This window comes from Sceloporus occidentalis, unplaced genomic scaffold (assembly GCF_023333645.1).
Source record: "Sceloporus occidentalis isolate IW3139 unplaced genomic scaffold, rSceOcc1.0.p SCAF_1, whole genome shotgun sequence".
Taxonomy (NCBI): Eukaryota; Metazoa; Chordata; class Lepidosauria; order Squamata; family Phrynosomatidae; genus Sceloporus; species Sceloporus occidentalis.
The window spans coordinates 163106080-163128868 of record NW_028316981.1 but is presented as its reverse complement, the minus strand read 5'-3'; the positions used below and the strand labels follow the sequence as shown (position 1 = coordinate 163128868).

The 22789-nt window shown below is 40.6% G+C and overlaps 1 protein-coding gene across 3 annotated transcripts; it reads right to left on the bottom strand.

Moving 5' to 3' along the window:
* Positions 1-1533: 1533 nt before the first annotated feature.
* On the bottom strand, positions 1534-22500 carry LOC149322603 (keratin, type II cytoskeletal 75-like). Of its 3 annotated transcripts, XM_089508603.1 has the most exons (11): positions 22209-22500; positions 21919-22172; positions 10588-10802; positions 9160-9220; positions 7958-8053; positions 6672-6836; positions 6137-6262; positions 3271-3491; positions 1992-2026; positions 1827-1895; positions 1534-1775 (listed from the first exon to the last, which is right to left on the bottom strand). In XM_089508603.1, exons 1-11 carry the CDS (start codon positions 22498-22500, stop codon positions 1534-1536), a joined length of 1776 nt encoding a protein of 591 aa, XP_089364729.1. The 3 variants fall into 3 exon arrangements, with proteins under 3 accessions (XP_089364729.1, XP_089364720.1, XP_089364711.1); XM_089508594.1 differs by having other exon boundaries at positions 1534-1895; XM_089508585.1 differs by having other exon boundaries at positions 1534-1895; positions 21919-22500.
* Between the last annotated feature and the right edge of the window lie 289 nt (positions 22501-22789).

The window sequence follows — 22789 nt, the reverse complement described above, 5'->3', positions numbered from 1 at the left end:
CTTTCCATGGTTGATCAGAGCCAAGTGTGGCCAAAAAAAAAAAAAAAAAGTGGTGTATATACATCACAAAGAGAAAGTAACAGTACTGCCAACTTTCTTCCAAATTATTTTCTCTCTAGCCATAGACCCAAAGGAAGATGGTGCTAAGTGTTCCTTGGAAAACTTAAGGGACAATTTCAAGCTCCTTAGAATTTTAACAAGATGTTGACTTTTCCCATGCCAGATTTTTTTTAAAAAGAAGTATAGCTTCATACAACATTGTCATTCCTTTTGCTGTTCAACTCTCTGAACATCCAAAACATGCTTACCACTTCACATAGCTGGTTCTCACAATGACTTCTCATGAGTTGGTCTTCAGCCCTTTTTTGTATAGTGAACAGACAGTAAGGGGAGGTTCGCACGAACACTTCAGTCCATAAAAGTATCTCTCTTCCCATTTCGTACAGAGATACTATGCTTTCAGCTCTAAACACAACAAGGAGCCTAAAGATACCTTTAAAATGAACAGCTTTATTGTTCATAGACAAGAGTTTACTACAGCAGATACATGAGGTGAGTAATGACCCTGTTGGATGATTGAGCTGGGGCTCATTGTTAGCAATATGTAACGTCTGAAGAGAGATGAAAGTTGCTGAAAATATAAGTTGACAGTATCTGCGTAAAAACAGATTACAATGAAAATACTTTTAAGAACATGGAAGCTTTCAGAAGCAGCACTTCTGTTGTTCTTGTGCTATTGTTTTTTGTTTTTGTTTTTTGATTCAGCTATAAGTTAATGTTCTTTTTCCCTTTTGTCAGGAGAAAAAAAAGGTTTGTGGTGATCTCCTTTACAGACAGAGATAAAATAAAGAAACAGAAGCCCCGGAACAAACTGTGCTACCTGTTTGCTGCAGAGTTATGCATCTTTATAAGTAAGTGTTGGGAAGCTGCCTTGGAACGAACATCCAAAAACTACTAGAGAGTGATGAAGATGTATTTTTTCTGCAATGTTAGGTGGCCTGGTGTCCAGCTGAAGAGGCTGGAGACAGGTAAACCACACACAGTCAGCACAGCCTGTACAATTTCAGAGCCTGTAGGTGGGTAATTCTTTGGTCAAACATTGCTGCCAGTTATTAGGAAACAAGCAGTGCTTTTATCAGCCTACAAAACTAACTTGTCAGGGGAAAAGTCAGGCTAGACAGCCTGCTTTCTAAGTAGTTAGTTTTGTATGTGCAAGGAGACATTTCCATTTTTTTTTTCAAAATTAATGGAGGGAGGATTATTCAAGTATGCCATGCCTCATCTAGATCTTGGAGATGTACAAAGATACACCAAATGATCATATCTTTCAGCTTAATAGGTATCATAATCAACAGAGCAGTAGCATATTTGCCATTTTAAACTAGTGCACTGTGCTCAGGGAAGTTATCAATAGATATATACTTGTTGCATACTGTGGGGTCTTATAATCATTGGACATTGTTGTTGTTGTTTCTTGAAGTAAGGAATGGCACACTTTTTTAATAAAAAACAAGCAAACATAAAAACAAAACTTTAGCTGCTTATTCTGTTGAAGGAGCTTGGGGATGATATGAGCTTCACACCTGAGCTGCTCATTCCATAGCTGTATCCACCCCCAGTGATGCTGCCGGAACCACTCAGGCTGCCTCCGCTGCTAAACTGGCTGGATTTTACTCCTCCAACACTGATGGATCCACCACCACCTCCTCCACCAAGGCTCATCCCACTTCCTCCTCCAAGGCTGTATCCACTTCCCCCTCCTACACCATAACCACCTCCTCCACCACCAAGATGCAGTCCACTTCCTCCTCCGATGCCATAGCCACTTCCTCCTCCGACACTGTATCCTCCTGTTCCACCACCACCATTAATGGTGCTGGAACTGCTGATCACAGCTGTAGAAATGGAAACTCAGGTTAGAGATCTCTTTCATTCCCTCATGCAGCAAGATGATTTCCCATTTTAATGGAATACTGAAGAATTATACTTACAGATGTTGACAGGGGTCGGGTACTCTCCTGACATCCTAATGGGAAAGAGAAATAACAAGTTAAGGTAAGAACAAATCTTGTCAGACCAGCCTGAGGCTCTTCTTTGTTGCTGGCATTCATCTAGTTGACAGGGGAAGTGATCTTAATCAAATTCATCTGCACCTCAAGGAAGATTTCTGTAACTGTTCTCCACATAACATCCTAACAACACTTGGACAATGAAGTCTGGGATCCTGTTGGTAATTTATGCATGTTTAAACATTATACTTATGGTGCTACACAGTGAATCCTGTCCCAATCCGCACAACCTCCATGTGCCAGAAAACAGCCACTGTGATCAGTGGGAGTCTGTTTTTCTGTCAATTGGAAAGCAGCTGACTGACAGTTCCACCCCCTCCAGTGAACAATCTCTAGTATGACAGCCAGATGAAGCTCCCTGCCATGTCCCCTCATACCAAGGATTGCTTGTGTGGTGGTGGTGGGGTTGTGAACATCAGCCAGCTGTTTCCTGGTCAACAGGGGAACAGGCCAATATCAATTACAGTGGCTACTTCCCAGAAAATGGAGACTCGGGGACTTTCATGGTCCATATGTAGCCCCTAAATTAGGGGCTATGTGGGGATAATAAAAACAAAATAGTCACAAGTGTAGAACTCTAGGTTGCACATTAGTAACCACCATAGAGTCAAAGCTGAGAGGAGACCATAATAAAATGAGGATGCAGCCAGTAAAAAAAAATACATACAAAACACAAGACACACAAAACTATCCTTGATGGTAGCCCCTATTTATGGAATTCCCTTTTAAAGGATATATAATTGCCCCTATTAGTTCTGGCATTAAACATGCCTTGAATTGGGTCATGATCTCATTTGTCTATATTATTGCTCAAGGAACTCTCTGTGGTCCTAGCCACCCTTACAAAGCAGTGATTCCTCAGTATTCCAATCAGAACACGCAGTTATTTTGGAAACATGTCTGTCTGTCTGTCTGTCTGTCTGTCTGTCTGTCTGTCTGTCTCTCTCTCTCTCTCTCTCTCTCACACACACACACACACACACACATATATATACACACCAAATAGGTAAAAGATCTTTTGCACCCTGCTACCTATTCCAAAGAGGAAGGAACTGGCAAAAACCATCTGAGCACATTCCTTGCCTAAGAAAACCTTATGACACTCACAGGGTCAGCATAACTCAACAGGCAACTTGAAGGCTCATACACACATCCACATCTGTTCCATCAGACATTTTCTGATTCCCCGGCCTCTGCCTACCTGCTCTCCTCCCCTTCCAGCAGTGTCCTGTAAGTGGCAATCTCGACATCCAAAGCCAGCTTCACATTCATCAGTTCCTGATAGTCACGCAGTAGGCGAGCCAGCTCATCCTTTGAGGTGGTTAGGGCAGTCTGAAGGTCAAGCAGCTTTTTCTGAGCATCTTTGAGGGCCAGCTCTCCACGTTGTTCAGATTCTGCAAGGGTTGACTGCAGGCCATTAACCTGAAAGGAAAAGAAGAATGCTTCCCTTGGTTAATTTGGCCATTAAGAAGATTGCTTGGCTTCCTCCAAATACAAATCCACAGAAAAGAGACAAGGTCCGCAGGATACCTCAAGCCCTAAGCAGCTTTGTTCTCAATGACATTTTATACAAACTGTTTGTGAGCTCTTCCAGAATAAAAATTATTTAATGGCAGATGTTGCTTTCTAATGGTGGAAATCATTACATTTTCCCCACTCAGTCAACAACATTTTTCTGTGCATATTCAAAGCTTTGAGACAGCATAGTATAGTGGCTTGAGTGTTGGACTAGGACACTGGGAAACCAGAGTTTGTATCCCCATTCAGCTACAGAAACCCACTGTTTAACCTTGGACAAGTCACATTCTGTCAGGCTCAGAGGAAAAAACTGGACAACATATACTGCTGAAAGTTCCATGGCAGGGTTGCCATAAATGGATGTTGGCTTGAAGGAACATAATAATAATTCAAGGCTGACCATCTTAGTGGATGGCTTGGTATAAATGTTGCAGCCAGAAATTAGAAACATTAATTTTAGAGATACTTAACTTTTAAAATCCCCAGCTAACATGACCAGTGGTTATGTTGCATGGGGGATTCTGGGAGTAGAAGCCCCTAATGTAACTTTTCTATGCTCTGATCCTAGACCAAGCTGTATCTACAATTAAAGCCATTTGACACAGCTTTAACTACCACAGCTCAATGCTATGGATTTCTGAGACTTGTAGTTTTGTGAGCTATTCAGCCTTCTATGTCAAAGAGCTCTGGCACCACAACAAACTAAAAATTCCCAGAGGGAGTGGTACTTTGGCTATATCTGACATAGACATAGTCTGGGTGAAGGAAGCAATGAAGCCAAACAAAAACATGGAAAAGACGCATCCAGAGCTTGGTTCTTCACTTGACACCCTGTTGACTATGGCCAAGCCTACCCACACCACAGACTCTGAATGCTATACTCCAGTTCCACATCCTAAATTCTGATATTAGACATGGTAGTCTGTTGCAGCCAAAGCAATACAGGATCCTGTGGAATGTTCAAGATAACGAAATTTATCCATGTGATGTGTTGGTTTGAGTATTGGATATCGACTCTGGAGACCAGGATTCAATTCCCAGTTTGGTCATGAAACCCACTGGGTTACCTTGGGCAAGTCACACCCTCACAGCCTCAGGGGAAGGCAATGGCAAACTTCTTCTGAACAAATCTTGCTAAGAAACCCCTTAGGGTCACCAAAAGTCAAAAACAATTTCAAGGCACACAACAACAACAACAATAACAACAACGGGTTGAGAGCTATTCACAATGCCACTCATTATTCTATAGTGGCGCAGTGTTAAAATATAAAACACTAAGCAGACGATTCTATCATTGGAAAGGATGAATTCAGACAATCAAGAAGTATGCAATAGGCATTTAAAATTATGTACTTTGTTGCACCTTGGCTGCTAATTCTGTGGCTGACTGACTATGCCTCTGTGCAATCACTCTATGTTCTGTAACTTGAAGTCAGACAACTCAAACACAAGAACTTTGGGAGAGTATAACCCACTCCATTTATTAATAAATGATTGGCCAGATTTCAGGTTTATATGTGGCGCATGTGGTTGGAAACTGTAGAGAGTGAAGTCTTAGAGAGGGGGAAAAATGAATGGTGAAAGGGTTCTTGGAAGTCTTTCCTTCAGAGGGTCTCCATAAGCTGATGGCTAATGCCCAAACAACAAGAACTAATTTACAATGACATTTTCATTATCAGTGTTAATAATGATGATAATGATTATGATAATGTTAATAGCAAAAGTGTTAAAAAAATATCAGACACACCTCTTCCCTCAAAAGCAGATTTACTAACACACTGATAGCTTCATGTGGCAAAACATAGTGGGATTCTGCTAGTAGGGACAGGTGTTCAGGTATTTGGGATACATGAAGTCTATAGTGCTGCAATTGTACTGATGCACCTAAGCAGGTCTGGCCCAAGCATTGTCTAAGTGGAAGAACCCCTCCCTGGAGGAAAATAGGTCTAATAACCAAACAGGAAGGACCAGAAGGAATTATACCTCGTAAATTGCATGAAACTAATTTTGGATAAACTGGTCCTGTTGTAGGGTGTGTGTTTTGTTGTTGCATTGTGGGTTTTTCCCCCAGGAGTTGAAACTTGGGGCTGAATGTCAGTGAGGATTTGGCTCCACTCTGGACTTATCCATTTTTGGATAGGATCCATGGACTTCCCCTTTAAAATTCAGATCGAGACACAGCATGGATTCACTGCCTCACTGAAATGGGATCCACTAGCCACCATTATGGATCTCACAACCTCAGGAAGCCCTACTAATTGTTTCTGGGTGCATCCACTTGAGAAATAATGCAGTTTGACACCACTGTAACTGCCATGTTTCCATCCTTCAGAATCCTGGGATTTGAAGTTTAGTGAGGCACCAGCACTCTTTGGCAGAGAAGGCAAAAGACCTTGCAAAACTATAAATCCCATGATTCCGATGGAGCTACAGCACTTAGAGAGGTGTCAAATAGCATTCTCCCTACAGTGTAGATGCACCCTCAGTCAACTGATTGCCCTAGAACAGTCACAGCCTATATGACAACAAAACAAAACGTTGTGCCTTACCGCTTTCTTCATTATTTCAATTTCTGAGCGAAGTTTTTGGACTATCCGACTCAGCTCTGCAATCTCATCTTTGGTAGATTTCAGTTCTTCGCTATGTTTGTGAGCTGTAGTTTGCAGTTCCTGATACTGAAACCCACAAAACAAAGCAGAAGTCATAAATAACTCATAACTCATAAATATCTCTCATACTCAAAACAATTTCTCCATATTGGGGGGGGGGGTTCGAGAGAATGATAGAATTCTTTGGTGCCAAGTTAAGCTTCCATTAGCTTCAGGTTACAAAGAGATAGAGGATGAGGAAGAATAGACATTACTATCAGTTCAGAAAAAGTTTCTATTGATTGCCCTTCATTTTGTGTGACAAATTATCAATTTCAGTTCCCAAAACATTTAGGGATGAGCTGCACTGTCTGAAAAGGCAAGAAAATCTAATATTGATCAGATAAACAGGCTGGGAGAAAGTGAATTCAGATTGTTTGTTTGTTTTTAATGCTGATGAAATTTTGCCTCTCTCCGCTGTCCAAGAGATCCTCACCTTGCTTTGGTACCAAGCCTCCGCCTCAGCTCTGCTCCTGTGGGCAATATCTTCATATTGAGCTTTGACTTCAGTGATGATGCTGTTTAGATCCAGATCTCGGTTGTTGTCCATTTGTAGGACAACGTTGGTGTCTCTAACCTGGATCTGCACCTGAGCCAGTTCCTGTGGGAGTTATAATAGTTTGCGTTATCAGAATATCATAAGTGGAGCATTTTAGTGCCCTATATTTAAAATGGAATGTGCTGGAAGATCCTGGGTGCCTCTTTAGTAACTTTGGGGGCTATACACAACCCAAAGACCACACTTTGCCCAACCTGGCCATAGGTGAAGAAGTGTTGTTTACTTCTAATGGGAAAGTAAATTACTTCCTTTGGAGATACAGCCATAAGGAGGGTGGGAACTTTCCGCAATTCCCTTGTATTTCATGCAGCCACTTTCACTTGCTAACAGTAGCACATTACATGGTTCCAGTGGTTGTTCCTGTCAACCCACTTCTTCTAATGACATGAATTATTTTAACTAATGTTAAAATGATGGCCATGTGTAAGAAAAAATGCCATTACTGAGTAGTTTTAAAAAATGACAACTTTAATTTTATGAACAAAGACGAAAGACAAGGCAAACTATTCCAGTCGATGCACTACACTGGCATTGGTGCCGGGGCAAGAGGGAAAAAAGACAGCAGACATGGAGAAAGGAATGCACTGGAGAAAGGTTTGCTCAGAGCCAGTTGATTTTTTTCCCTCCTTTCCTCAGCATTGCTGGTCAACCCAGTGGCGTTCCCACCCTTGGTGTCATCCAGTGCAGAGGGGACTGCCAGGAAAGGCACAGACAGTCAAAAGATGGATTCAGCCCTCTCCTTCACTGTGGCAGCATTGCTGGGAAGGACACACTCAGCCCTCCTCACCCTTCAGCAAGAGGAAGGCCCAACTAGGTGTCACCCCTCTTCTGGAGTGTCACCCAGTGTGGACCACACTCCCCATGTACCCCTAATGATGCCACTGGGTCAACCCTGGGAAAAGCTCAACCATCCGTTTATTGTACTTAAAGTACTTAAGTGCATTGATAAGCAGTATAGAAATGTACTTGCTATTGCTATTGCTATTAAATGACATACATTACAGTGTGTGTGGCATTTCCAGCATAGATATGGGCCACATATTGGATTAGGAGATAATTAGGGGATCTGTTGCCCCTGCCAGTGCTATTACAGATTTTGGATTTTGAAGATAATTTAGAAGTGTGGGACTAATCAGATAAAGCAGGGATGAAATTATCCTTACTGTCTCATAGAGTGCTCTTAAGAACTGGATGTGTTGAGTCAAGGAGTCAGCCTTGGATCCCAGGTCTATCTTGTGCATATAGGAGCCATCCACATCCTGAGAAAAGAACACAAAATCACTGTTCGGATAGGATTACTCTTAGTACAGAAAAGAACATATTTAAACGTCAGTTCAGTAAAGATTACATTATGCATTTGTATGATAGACAATGAAAAAAAGTATTGCAATTAAATGAAGTGAAAGTATCCTGTAAAAATCAAGCTTTTGTATTTCTCTCTGTGTAAATACTTCTTAAATTTAATATAATATTCCCATTGAATCCTATTGTGTGAGAAAGGTGGGATATAAATCCTTGACAGAAATAAATAAAAATAAACATTTTAAAATAGCAATTTTTTTTAATACGTAATAAAGTTTATTCGGTCATTGACCAGCAATTTTTTAAACATTCTGGATGGGAAAGGAAAATTTGCAAAACTGCAGAGTTATAACAATTTTGTTTGACTCCTAACCTGAACTGCTACATCAATGCAGTGGCAAAAGACCAAAACTGCCTGGCTTTTGTATGCTTGTTGCTGTGACAGTGAATTTTTGAAATATAAGACTGTAGATTTTAGGTATTACTTTAGTGCTGCACAGATACACATTTTTGCACCACAGTCTACATGAAATAAGAATGAACATTCTCTCTTCAAGTTTTCTTGAGTCAGTGGCCAAACTCCTCTGCCCTTGGAATATTCTGGCCCTCAATTCCCCCCAAATTCTCCTCTTATCTGCTCTCTTTTGCTGCTGATGCCCAGCTCTTGCAATGAATGGCAGAGGGCTGCCTTCCCACATGGTCCCCATTTATCACTGGGATCAGAAAGAGGTGCCCAGCCATGCTATCGATGCTGGACGCCTGAAGTTTTGGCCCTGCATCATATAAATAGATGCAGTGAGCTTGGGTGGAATTTAGGGGAATTTGTCCATGTAAAAAAGGCCACTGTCAACAGTACCAGGATTACTAGACACTCTTTCACATCACTGTATCCACCCCACAACCCTGAGAACTGCCTGGTAAAAGTTTAGGGCTTTGTTTTTGTTTTATTAACAGCCTCCTGGAGCAGTTTTTTAGTGTTCCAGGGTTGACCCCTAAGTTTGTACTGGATTCCACTCTTGTCTAAGCAGAAATCTTGCACTGGATACAGCCCAATGGCACTTACCTTTTTGAGCACCACAAACTCATTTTCACAAGCTGTACGTTTGTTAATTTCATCCTCGTACCTGTTAGAAGGATAATATTATTGGTGGTGTTTTTCTTCAGTTTCACAGTCTACCAGGTGCTGCCAACTGGAGTTTTAGACCATTTGAGATTCAGATTCTTTCTAGTAATATGGTATTTTTATTGTAGAAAACACAGGAAACAGTGTTTTTTACACTGAAAACTACATGTGGATTTTGAGTAGAATAAATCACCATCTACTGCATTTTCTGCACAGGAAACAGCATTTACTGCCTAGGAAATAATATTTCAGCACAGCTACTCCCTGGACAGAAAATGCAATTTTCTGGACAAACATACCATGTGCAAATTTTGCACAGAATAAGTCCCAAACTGCAAAGTCTAGGCTGATAGCATACTAAAGTTTTTTCTTATACAGGCCTGGGACAGACTTTGAAGATGCATATCAAATGCTTTAATCGATGAAACTGTCACTTGAAAAATTGATGCATTATAAAATATGCACAAAAAAATCTCTCTTGAAAATGCATACAAAATACATTTATAGGGTTGAGGAGTGAATGAAAGGATGCATAAACTTTTATGCAGACTGAAACAATTCTGTGCAGCTAACAGCATTTTCTTTACAGAAAAGAATATTCTTGTACAGAAAAAAAACGTATTTTTCTACATAGAAACCCTGTGTGCACTTTTTAAAAAACATAGAATAGTTCCCAAAGAGCAAATAATCTGCAGCCTTCAACAGTTTCTGCACAGTGCAGAAAATGATGGTAAAATTATTTGTTCTTCCCTAAAGGAACAAGTATGACTATTTGTATCCCCATTGTGAACAACTGCATTCTCTAGCCAGCATATTTTAATGTGCCTATCTTTCATGATGGTGTGGCACTGAATCCACTGGGTATTATTCTGAATTTTGAAGGAGCAGTCCATGGTGCTAGACTAAGTGAAGAGGGTTGATGTGGAAGAGGGGAAACAAAAGAAACTTGGGCAAATAGTAATGAGAGATCCAGCATGGTGTAGTGGTCTGAGTGTTGGACTGTGACTAGGGAGACCAGGGTTTGACTCTCCACTCAGCCATGGAAACTCTCTAGGTGGCCTTGGACAAGTCACAATCTCATAGCCTCAGAAGAAGGCAAAGGCAACCCCCCTCTTAACAAATCTTTTTTTAAAAAAAAAACCATGATAAATTCATGACTTGAAGGAACATAACAACAACAACCTAATGAGACCATCAACAGATAGCAGTAAGAAAAACAACAGCGACCATGGGATAGTAAAAAGAAATATGGGAAATCTTGGCCTTCACTTGGATAAGAAAAGAACCACATAACTGTGTTGTTCTGCCTTCTCTTGGCTGAGGTCTGAGGTCTCCCAGCAACCCTGTACATCTCTCACTCTTACATACTTGTTCTTAAAATCCTCCACAAGCTCTTGTGTGTTCTTCAGTTCTATATCCAGGTGGTTCTTGTCATTGGTGAGGCTATCGAGCTGCCTTCGGAGATTGTCAATGTAAGCTTCATAAAGTGGCTCCAGATTGTCCCTCAGAGCTGGAGTGCCCTGCTGATACAGTAAGTCCCATTTTGTCTCCAATACTTTGTTCTGTTGCTCAAGGAATCGCACCTGAAACATCACAGGGGAAGGGCAAAGAAAAGGCAATATCGGGTTATCTTTTTTGAACTCAGTTTGTGCATGCCAGTATTCACAAAGTACATGATTGACCATGTCTAGCCCCAGAGGCAGATGAAAGGCCACCCCTCCATCTTAACTGCTAACACCTTGGCCTCAGAGGGAGAGAAGATGAGACAGGCACAGCTCTACCATGCCTAGACACAGAACCAGATGGAGGACCCTTCCTCCATTCCAACTGTCACCATCATGGTCTTGGAGGGAGAGAAGAACCAGCAGTATCTGCTGGACTTGATCCTCTTCCCTAATGCCATTACCTTTTCCTTTTGTATCATGTCTTTCTAGACTGTAAACCTGAGGGCAGGGAACTGTCAAATTAGCAATCTGCAAGCCACTCTGAGAGCCTTTGTGGCTGAACAGCAGGATATAAATACTCTAAATAAATAAATAGATGCTATGTTACTGACATCACGTCAAGATGTCCTCACGGTGTGTGCTCTTAGGTGGTACAGTCTTATGAGAGGACTCATACCACCATGTGATAAAGTACACTGGGGAAAAATGTTAAGCCAGTATGAGAAACCAGTAAGAGGAACCAGTCTGTATGCATCATGCCAATACAATAGAGTACAAAAATGTATGTGTTTCCCTGTCCTTTGTTACAATTCTTCAGGATACAGCTAACAACTTTGTTATTGTCAGCCTAACAAGAGACGCAAATAATGGAATACAGAGGGTACATGAGAGGAAAAAAAACTACAAGGCCTACTAGAAAACAAAATAGATCACAGGCACCAGAGTTTAAACAATGCCTGGGATAGCTTGGATGCTTTCCTGGGTTGCCAGTACTTTTTACTAGAATATGAGTGAGAAATGAACTAGGAGATTTGAGCTTAACCCCATTGTCAGTCCTAATTATAGCAGACATCCTTAAATTAAGGGGACCTCAGTACTTCAATCGATCAATGAATTTGTTTACAATATAAAGTAAGCTCCATTGATTCAGTATGTCACCTTGAATTGGACATAGGCCTAAGGATTTTTAAACTCACTGGTTCACCTTGGGTAAGTCACACGCTTTCGGCCTCAGAGGATAGCAATGGTAAACCGCCTCTGAAGAAACTTTCCAAGAAAACCCCATGATAGATTTGTGTTAGGGTTACCATAAGTTAGAAACAACTTGATGGCACACAACATCCACTATGGATTGATGATTTTGCAAGTGTGTAGATCTAAATTAAAAGATCCACCCACTTTCTATCCCAGTTTAAATAGTCCTCTGTTCTAAACAGGTTGGGTCTTGAGACTCCATTCCACTGGGAGATAGATAGGATTTCATCAACAGACTTTTGCTCAGAACACTCCAAGCTGTAGAAATTTGGGCCAGACATCTCCTCCCTCCACAGCTGCCTTCACATTTCTCCCACTGTTCCAGAGGGTCTCCCATCCCTCTGGAGCAGATGTTCCCAGGGCACAGGTGACTGCAATCTGATAAAAGAACTGGAAAATATTGGCCTGAATCCTGTTCTTAGTTCCAACTAGAGCAGACAGATTGAATCACTGAGGTTTAACCATGTCTTGGCTCACTCTTCAGCCATTGACCCAATAAGTCTGCTCTAACTGGGCCTCACCAACAGGATTCCAGCCATTGCTTTCTCCATATTCAACCAGTAGAAAAGCTCCACTATATCAATAGCTTCTGGTGGTGAGAGGATATTCTTGCCAACTTTGAAAGGGTTTCTGTTCAATTGAGTTCATTCAGTGTGATGCATTTGGTTGGGTATCACATTCTTCAACTGATTGGCAGCAGAGGAATTGGTAGAGCAAAATACTTTTCTCTATTCTGCACGAATATGTCCGTAAGGCTCCATTGGCCTCGCTCTCTTTTTTCTTTGTCTTGATCTTCTCCATAGTTCAAAACCGTGCCTGAAATACAACTTGCCAGAGAGGCTGGGACTACTGGGAGGCTGTCCCCCATTCTGGGATAGAATCATAGAATCATAAAATGATAGAGTTGGAAGAGACCGCAAGGGTCATCCAGTCCAACCTCCTGCCATGCAGGAAATCCAGATCAAAACATCCCCGACAGATGGCCATCCAGCCTCCGTTTGAAGACCTCCAAGGAGGGAGACTCCACTACACTCCAAGGAAGTGTGTTCCACTGTCGAACAGCCCTTACTGTCAGGAAGTTCCTCCTAATGTTTAGGTGGAATCTCTTTTCCTGCAGCTTGCATCCATTGCTCCGGGTCCTGTTCTCTGGAGCAGCAGAAAACAAGCTTGCTCCCTCCTCAATATGACATCCCTTCAAATATTTAAACAGGGCTAGCATATCACCTCTTAACCTTCTTTTCTCCAGGCTAAACATACCCAGCTCCCTAAGGTGTTCCTCATAGGGCTTGGTTTCCAGAACCTTCACCATTTTAGTCACCCTCCTTTGGACACGCTCCAGTTTCTCAATGTCCTTTTTGAATTGTGGCACCCAGAACTGGACACAATATTCCAGGTGCGGCCTGACCAGAGCAGAATATAGTGCCACTATTACTTCCCTTGATCTAGACACTATACTTCTATTGATGCAGCCTAAAATCGCATTGGCCTTGTTAGCTGCCACATCGCACTGTTGACTCATGTTCAACTTGTGGTCTACTTGGACTCCTAGATCCCTTTCACATGTTGTCTCCTTAAGCCAGGTGTCCCCCATCCTATATCTGTGCATTTCATTTTTTCGCCCTAAGTGCAGTACCTTACATTTCTCCCTGTTGAAGTTCATTTTGTTAGCTGTGGCCCAGCTTTCTAGTCTATTCAGGTCATTTTGAATTTTGATCCTGTCATCTGGAGTATTAGCTATTCCTCCTAATTTGGTGTCATCTGCAAATTTGATAAGTATTCCCCCAATTTTTTCCTCCAAGTCATTGATAAAGATGTTGAACAGTACTGGGCCCAGGACAGAGCCCTGTGGGACCCCACTGGTCACTTCTCTCCAGGATGAAAAGGTGCCATTGTTGAGCACTCTTTGGGTTCGTCCGGTCAACCAGTTACAAATCCACATAACAGTTGCCTTGTCTAGCCCACATTTTACAAGCTTGTTTGCAAGAATGTCATGGGGAACCCTGTCAAAGGCCTTACTGAAATCAAGATATACTATATCCACTGCATTCCCTTCATCTACCAAGCTGGTAATTTTATCAAAAAAAGAGATCAGGTTTGTCTGGCATGACTTGTTTCTCTGAAACCCATGTTGACTTTTTGTGATTATGGCATTGCCTTCAAGATGTTCACAGACCCTCTGTTTAATGATCTGCTCTAGAATCTTGCCTGGTATTGATGTCAGACTAACTGGACGATAATTGTTTGGATCCTCCTTCTTCCCCTTTTTGAAGATAGGGACAACGTTTGCCCTCCTCCAGTCTGCTGGGACTTCTCCTGTTCTCCAGGAGTTTTCAAAGATTATTGCCAATGGCTCCAATATTACATTTGCCAGTTCTTTTAATACCCTTGGATGTAGTTCATCTGGTCCTGGAGACTTAAATTCATTTAGGTTAAACAGGTATTCCTGTACTATCTCTTTACTTATTTTGTGCTGAAATTCCCCTATTCTGTCCTCTGCTCCATTATCCTCAGGTTGAGCACCCTTTGCCTTTTCTGAGAAGACTGAGGCAAAGAAAGTGTTGAGTAATTCTGCCTTTTCTCTGTCTTCTGTTAGCATTTTGCCATCTTCTCCATGCAGTGGCCCTACCATTTCCTTCTTCTTCCTTTTGCTGCGGACATATCCAAAAAAGCCCTTTTTGTTGTTCTTAACCTCTCTAGCAAGCCTGAGTTCATTCTGTGCTTTAGCTTTTCTGACCTTATCTCTACACTTGCTAGCTATTTGTTTGAATTCCTCTTCGGTGATTTCCTCATTTTTCCATTTCTTATACATGTTCCGTTTAGCTGAGCTGAAAGTTCCTTGGTCATCCATCCTGGGTTCTTGCGACACCTCCCATTTTTCTTTCTCACTGGAACTGTTTTAATTTGTGCCTTCACTATCTCCCTTTTGAGAAACTACCATCCACCTTGAACTCCCTTCTCTTTTAGTATTCCTGACCATGGATAGCTTAAGCAAAAGTCAAGTCCTGAAAAATTATTGACTAAATAATAAACAGGCATGCTTTAATTTGGTCAGTGGGATAACCATGACTAAGAAGTTAACAGAACCTTGAAGTGCACTTTTTATTTGGTAGAAGAGTCTTGAAGAGGAGGAGAATGGCCCAGTTCACCAGATGCACTGAATTTGATTTAATATGTCATTATTATTTTGTAACAAACTCTAACAATTTTAACTTTGTGAGACGCACCAGGTGAAATAAAAGTTTTACTCTTTGTATAATATTTTAGTGGCTCTTGTTAGGAATAAAAGCTGGTTGTTAGGTAGGGAGAGACAGATATGCATACAGATATATATATATATATATATATATATATATATATATATATATATTCAGGTAGCGAGATAGATATACATGCATGAGCAATTTTAAAAAGAAATAAACAGTTAACCATCTCAGAGCACATGGAACATGTTTCCTAACAGTTTTATGTATATTTACACACACACACACACACACACACACACCTACTTTTGTAATATTAAAAGCTTAACAAGGAAACCTCTTTAAAGCCACAGTCCTCATGGATTAAAAAAAGAAAGAAAAAGAACTGAATCTAGATAAAACACTCAATCAGTTTTAAGGCAGAGATGAAAGTTTTGCTCTTTGTATATCATTTTGGTGGCTGTTGTTAGGCGTGAAATCTGATTGTTAGGTAGGGAGGTAGATGGGTTTGTGCTGGCTGTAACCTTGGAGAATCGGTTTAAGGTCTGCACAAACTGTAAATAAAGATCTACTCAAAGTCAGTTTGGGAAAAGACAATAATATTGTGCAGGGAGGAGGAGCTCTTTATGACAACATGAGAGTTATTTGTCTTTATTTGGGGAGTGAGCATAATCTCACTAACAGAATGACTGTAGGAGGAATCAAATGTTTTGCTTTGTTTTCACTTTTGTGGCTTTCAGTAAGATGATGATTTATTAACAGATATATCAAGTATAGAAACATATTTCTTTACAGATATTCAATCCTCAAACACATTTTTAAATTATACCATAATACAGGCTTTTAGACCATGGGAACCAAATACATATTGTAACTCAGCCAAGGATGCTCTGGGTGGCCCTGGGCAAAGGACTCTCTATCTTACAAATTCAACTCCTTCATCTGTAAAGCTAGAATTACAGTAATAAACTACTTAGCCTAAAGCGATGTTGTAACAATTAAGGAGATAATGGTTTAAAATCTTGGCAGGAGAATATAGTGCAGTTGCCAGACAATCACTAGTTGCCAGACCTTAGAAAAGTTACTTGGTTGGATTACATTTCCTTCTGTACCAGCTAAGAAGAGTAACTATTCCTAGTTCTGTTTCCAAGATTTGGAATCTTCAAGCTCTTCGTTGCCAAGTTGGGTGGCCATCTTTCAGGAGTGCTTTAGATGTGTATTTCTACATGGTAGGAGATTGGACAAAATGGCCTTTTGGTCTCTTCCAACTTTATGATTTTAAGGGACTTATCACATGAGAAAAGAAAGCTGAAATAGATTAGCAGAGTTGTAACTTTCTCCTTGCTTCCCCACATGCCATGTCTTCCTGAGGAGACAATCGTAAAAGCATGTCTTTTGTTTCACTGGAAAAATCCATTTGGCAAAAGGTTTGACAGCATGCGGAGAGGTAAGAAGAAAGCCACAACTCTGCCAATCCATTACGGCTTTATTTTCTCATCTGTCAAGGCTTTAAGTTCCTGGGAGAGAGAAGATCACTGTTCACTAAACTAAACAATGGACTTCTGTGTTGTTTGTGGGAAAGGCCTGCAACTAAAAAGTAAAGATATAGGGAGCTATCTCCCTGTAACTTGTTACACACCTAGCTGAGAGCATCTTTGGATGCTTCTTTCTGTGTTCAGACACAGAATTGTGAATGTTTTGTGCATCTATTCTTTTTCCATAATAATGCTATATCTGAAACACAACCTTGGCTCACCTCTCCCATTCAGAAATGCCTAAGTTTTAAGGCCTGATGGAAAAGATGATGTTCAGAACTGACATTATGGGTGAGCAAGCACAGAACATTGAACATACATACCTACCCAAACACAAGGTCTCCCCTGATAAAGTGAAGCCCAAAACTATTTGGAAAGTTCACACTTGCTCTTGATAGATAGTTGTTGCAGAATAGAACAACTGTTAGACTTCCCAAGTGGCATCAAGAACCTGGATGGAATTTTATAGATAGGAGAGTGGTGGTATAATAACTGAAAACAGAAGTTCTTTGTAGATCCTATGAAAGTTAAGGTAATGGTTCCTTAGGAACATCTAAGACATAGTCCACCTAATTGTGAGTAAAACACATTTCAACATCCTCAAGGATTAATTCCTAGAAGACATTCTAGTATACTATGCTATGGGATTTGTAGTTTGTTGTGTCACCAGACCTCTCTAACAGAGAAGAGTAAATCTCACAAAACTACAAATCCCAGAATTCCATAGAACTGAGGCATGGCCATTAAAGTGGTGAAAAACTGGACTGTGCCTTACAGCCTTTTTCTGGTCATTATTCTAAATAATGGCATGGTAATCCATTCATAGATTATGCCCACCTCATTCTACTGACTATGAAACTGATTACAATTGAGGTTTGGTTTTTTGTTTTTGTTTTTTTGAATGGGTGGGTTTTTTAGTGATTTACTATGATGAAGATATATCTTTAATTACTTTGTTATATCAACTCATCAGCAGCTTGGAAGACAATTAACACCCCAAAAGGTATAAAGCCTGAGTGAGTGCTTGACATGAAATTCTCATTGTTAAGTTTCAGGGACTGAGGCATTTGGCCAATAAATTGCTTAGCTCAGTGGATTACAACCTTTTTGCTCCAGTTAATCAAGTGGCATTAAGTGACAGCAAGTGTTTATCATTTTAAGAACAGCACAGGTCATAGGTCCTACTTTAGAAGAGGTGTTTCTTCTTCTCTTACCTGATGTGCCATATAGGCATACCTTTAAATTAAAACCCAAAGCATTTTTCCAATTCCATACGTCTTTATTCATGCTTATGATTATATTTTCTAGAAGCATGTGACTAATAAAATAATCCTATCCTGTCTTTTCAGAATTAAGACCCACTGATACAGGTGAGTGTCTGTAGCAGGGGAGGCCAGACTGTGGCACAAGGGATGGATGAAGGGAGGGAGGGTCATCTAACTATTAGGCAGAGAACTCTTACTTTTCACACAAACATTCACACCTCGGGCTGAGAGGTTTTGAAGAGAACAGCTGGTAAGAAGAGCAACTGAAGTGCTTCAGAGTACTTGCTAGATGTAGGACCCAACTTTTCCAAGCAAAGTGTCTGTCTGGGGGAAAGACCAATGAGGAGAACAGCAAAGAGAACAGCCAATACAAAGAGCAACTAACTGGATGTTGTTGCTAAAAGGACTTTTGAGATCTATCCCTTCCCTGTCAACTTATCCTGCTAGTGTAAAGACACCAAATTCTGTCTAATCTTGGAAGATAACTAGGGTCAGCCTTGGTGAGTACTTGGATGGGAAATCACCAACAGATGCCAGGTGCTTTGGTTTATATCTCAGAAGAAGGAACTGGGAAGACCATCTCTGAGTATTCCTTTCCCAAGAAAATAATCTAAAATCCATGGGATCACCATAAGTAAACAGACAATCTGAAGGCACTTACAAACACAAGGAACAAAAGTGAATTTTTGTGTTTGGTCCCTCCCCCCCTCCCCACTTTCCAATGCTATTTATATAACGGTTCCTGTTTTCCAATGGATCCCACAATCAGTAACCAAAGCTTCAGGAGATGAAAACCTGTAGCAACATCTTCCTTTTTAATGATGCATGGTGTTCATAACATGAATTTGAACACATTATGTAAATTAACCACAGCCCCTGCCCTGTTGTTGCTGTTATATGTGACAGTATCCTTTGATATGAACAAAAGACTCCACACCTGGTTTTAGGATTACAATCTATGGGGTTTTCTTAAGGTAGCATTCCTAGCCTGGACTAATTTTAATATAAGCTATGTAGATGATGTAGAGAGATGTTATGTAAGACAAAATAAAAAGAGCTGCTATAACCCTGACCAACCACAGGTTAGGTTTTTGCAATAGATAGAGACATGGACACCCATACTCACCATACAGTTCCCCATACCTGACTGACAAGGATGAGGTGATGAGCCACTAACAATTTGATTCCCAAGTAGATATTCTGCTCAAGAGCTTATGGTTGGCAACCAGAATACATCACCATTTTGGAAACTCCTTGGCATTTAAAGAATCATTTGGTAGGGTATATGTTGTCTTAAGCAGATACTGGTAGGGGTTGCAAACAGGAGGGAGAAATACAGCTAGCCACCATGATCACCAGTATTACTTGTATCATTCTCTGCCTCCTGGCCCCTGAACCTAACCAATTAACACTTACTATTACTGCTATAAAAGTAATCCAAGAATTGGGTTTTTAAAAGTAACCTGGGTTCTCAAAAACATCCACTTCAAAAACCATATCTGCAATTGTCCCAGTTTCAAAACCTGAAGTTCTGAAACAATCATGAATTCTATTTCTATTTCTTTTGGAATTCATAAAAAGAAATTCACGCTGCATTTACAAAAGTAGTCCAAACCCTACTTGTATGTCAGAAGTTTATACATGAAGGAGAACAGAAATAAAGAAAAGGTAGGGCAGGGTTAATTTTGCTAGAGTTCAACTTGCATTTTACCCAGAAGGCTTAGCTCTCATGCAAATTTTCTACTTAAAATATGTTTTCATTTAAAGACTAGTGGGGCTAAAATCTCAGAAGCATCTCAGGAATGATAGGGAATGAAATCATGTTTTGAAGAGAGATGTATTCTGGTTGCCAACCATGTGCTCTGGAGCAGAATACCTACTTGAGAATCAAATGGTTAGTGGCTCATCACCACATCCTTGTCAGTCAGGTATGGGGAACTGTATGGTCCTCCAAGTATCATTAGCATCCCTCACAATTAACCATGATCTCTCAAGCTGATGGAAGTTGTGGTCCAACAACATCTGGAGGACCACAAATTGCCCACTCCTGTTTAAATAAATATGAATGACTTGTTGAGCACAGATACCCCTAAGTTACCTGAAGAGCACTAATTCACTGTTAGTATAATATTTTGTTTTAAAGGAGCTGCCTCCTATGGGGTTAAGCCAGCAATGAATCTAGTCATTGGTTTTCAAATATCTCAGTGGAGATCTTTCTTAGTTCCTGAGCTAAATGTATTGCAGTCTCTACTTAAGACAATATATTGTGTATCAATGAGTTTAGCCCAATCCACATCCCAAAGTATCTCAAAACAAGCCACAGAATCAAGCCCCTAAATATGTAAGTTCAGCACCTCAGAAACTATATCCAGTTCACTTGAACAAAGGGTCAGATGAGAATTTCCTGTCAATTCCATTTTTATCATCAAGAATGAATGCTTAATTCATAACAATGGATAGGAATCCCTCTATATTCTTTCACTTCAGTTCTCAAATAGGTTTGCCATATGTTTCTGTTGCTAGGCTTCTCATCTTTACTTTAAACTTTGTATTAGAAAGCCAGTGTGGTGTAGTAATTTCAGTGTTTGACTATGACTGTGGAGTTCAGGATTTGATTCCTGCTCAGCCATGAAGCCCACTGGGTGACCTTGGGCAAGTCACATGCTCTCAACCTCAGGGGAAGGCAATGGCAAACCTGCTCTGAACAAATAATGCCAAGAAAACCCCATGATGGGTTCACCTTAGGGTCCACATAAGTCAGAAATTATTTCAGGCCACACAACACACACAACTCATATGGTAGGCAAATACAAATGATCTACTTCTTCCTAGAAATAGCTGTACCTAATACATCCGGCTGGTGGAAACCAAGGAGAATTTAATTTCAGCTAGTACCTGAAGGACTGATCAAAAGTCTGCAATTAACATATCCAGAACATAGGAAAGCCTTAAACATTCCAGTTTTTTGGTGGGGACCAAAATTGACAAATTTCCATCTCCGTACATGTACCTGAACATGATGACTATATGGTACCCTAAGAACTGAAGCATCCAGATGGCCAGCCTTAGAAGCTTATAGATAGTAACTCCTAAAGTATAACCAAGTAGAGTTTCTCTTTTTATAAACCCATCAATGAACAGAATTACATAGCTGGAAAGTTATCAATTAATCATTTCCTCTAAATGTTCACAATCAAGATATCTTTCCAATGTTTTTAGCATCTGTGATAATAGAGATGGGAATTTTTATTTATTTATTTATTTTGCTAGATCCACAGTCTCAATTAAAGCACCTGTCTCACACCCCTGAAACTTTCAGCAAGAAGAAATGTACTTCGCTTCAAGAATTTGCATATTTCTCAAATTAACTGGGCATTTCAGAAAAACAAAGCATGTAACAGTCTTGTTAAATGTGAACATACTGCCTTTATGTTATACTACCTGAAATGGTAGTATTATTTGTACACATGTGTGTATGTTTATATGTGTTGTCATTTGTAAATGCACGTCTTTGTATGTTTAATAAAAAAAATTCAAAAATAAATAAATGTGAACATACAACTGAAAAAAGCATGCACAAGCATGGGAGTGGATTCTGTATGAATCTGAAAGAACTAAAAAAAGTCTTGCAACCAATATGAAGGAAGGCGAAAGAAAATGTGGGTAGGATTCACTGAAACACAACTGAAACTGTGAGGTTTCTGTATCTATGACTTACAGGTTCCCATTCCACCTTGTTTGGACAGCGTCCAAACAAAGAAAAGATGCTGTACAATTTCCCTAAGAGTAGCCAGCTCCATCAGTGAACTTTCACTTATGAAGTTGCTACTAACATTTAATCGTCATTTAAAATCATATTCTGAATGGTACCAATTTAGCTACTTGAACCAAAAGCACAATCATCTCCATTTCTTGTTTTTAAAATATTAGGAATTCACTTTTGTGCACCTCTTCTTCTTTATTCCTTCTGCAGTCTAAATTTTTTTCCACCCCAGCTTACCTTGTCAATGAAAGTGGCAAATTTGTTGTTGAGGGTCTTGATCTGTTCTCTCTCCTGTGTCCGAACCCTCTGGATATCAGGATCAACCTCCACACGAAGAGGAGCCAGTAGGTTCTTGTTAACAACAACATTATGGATCCGCCCTGGTGCTGGTAAGGGACCTGGGCCTGAAAGGGCATATCCGCCACCACTAAAGCCTCCAATGGGACCACCAAGGCCAACACCACTGCCAAGGGCAATGCCACCTCCCAAGCCTGCACCACTGCCAAAGCCTGCACCACCTCCCAGACCTCCATAACCTGAGCTAAAACTGCTGAATCCTAGACCATTGCCCAAACTTCTTCCACCAAAACCTCCTGCAAAATGACCTCCACCTCCACCTGAAACTAGGCCCATGGATATCCGTTTGCTTCCACCAAGGCTGTAGAGGCTTCTGCTGCCAAAGCCATCAGAAAAAGCTCCTGTTCCACCAACTGGAACAACAGAAGTTGAGCTGTGGCCCGTTCTGAAGCCACTGCCTGAAACAGAGTAGCCCCTTCTTCCACCCATGGAGAAGGATCTGGAACTGAATTGCCGGCTCATTGTGGCTCCTTGGGAATGGCAATGGTTATATGGAGCAGGAAGAGAAGAGAAGAGGCTGGAGGAGATTGAGAGCCCCCTGTGAAGTGAGACTGGGTGACTTCTCCTTATATGTGTTTGAGGTGTTGGGCTTGGTTGCATGAGAATGCAAAGATAAAGGCAGAATGTTTCATCAAGGGCTTGGCTTGCCTTCAAGCAATGAGTTCTCCAGTAACGGCTCAACCCCAGCAGCAAACGCACAACACACCTATTACATCGTTTTCATTTTGTCAAAATTGCTGTCTTTGCAATC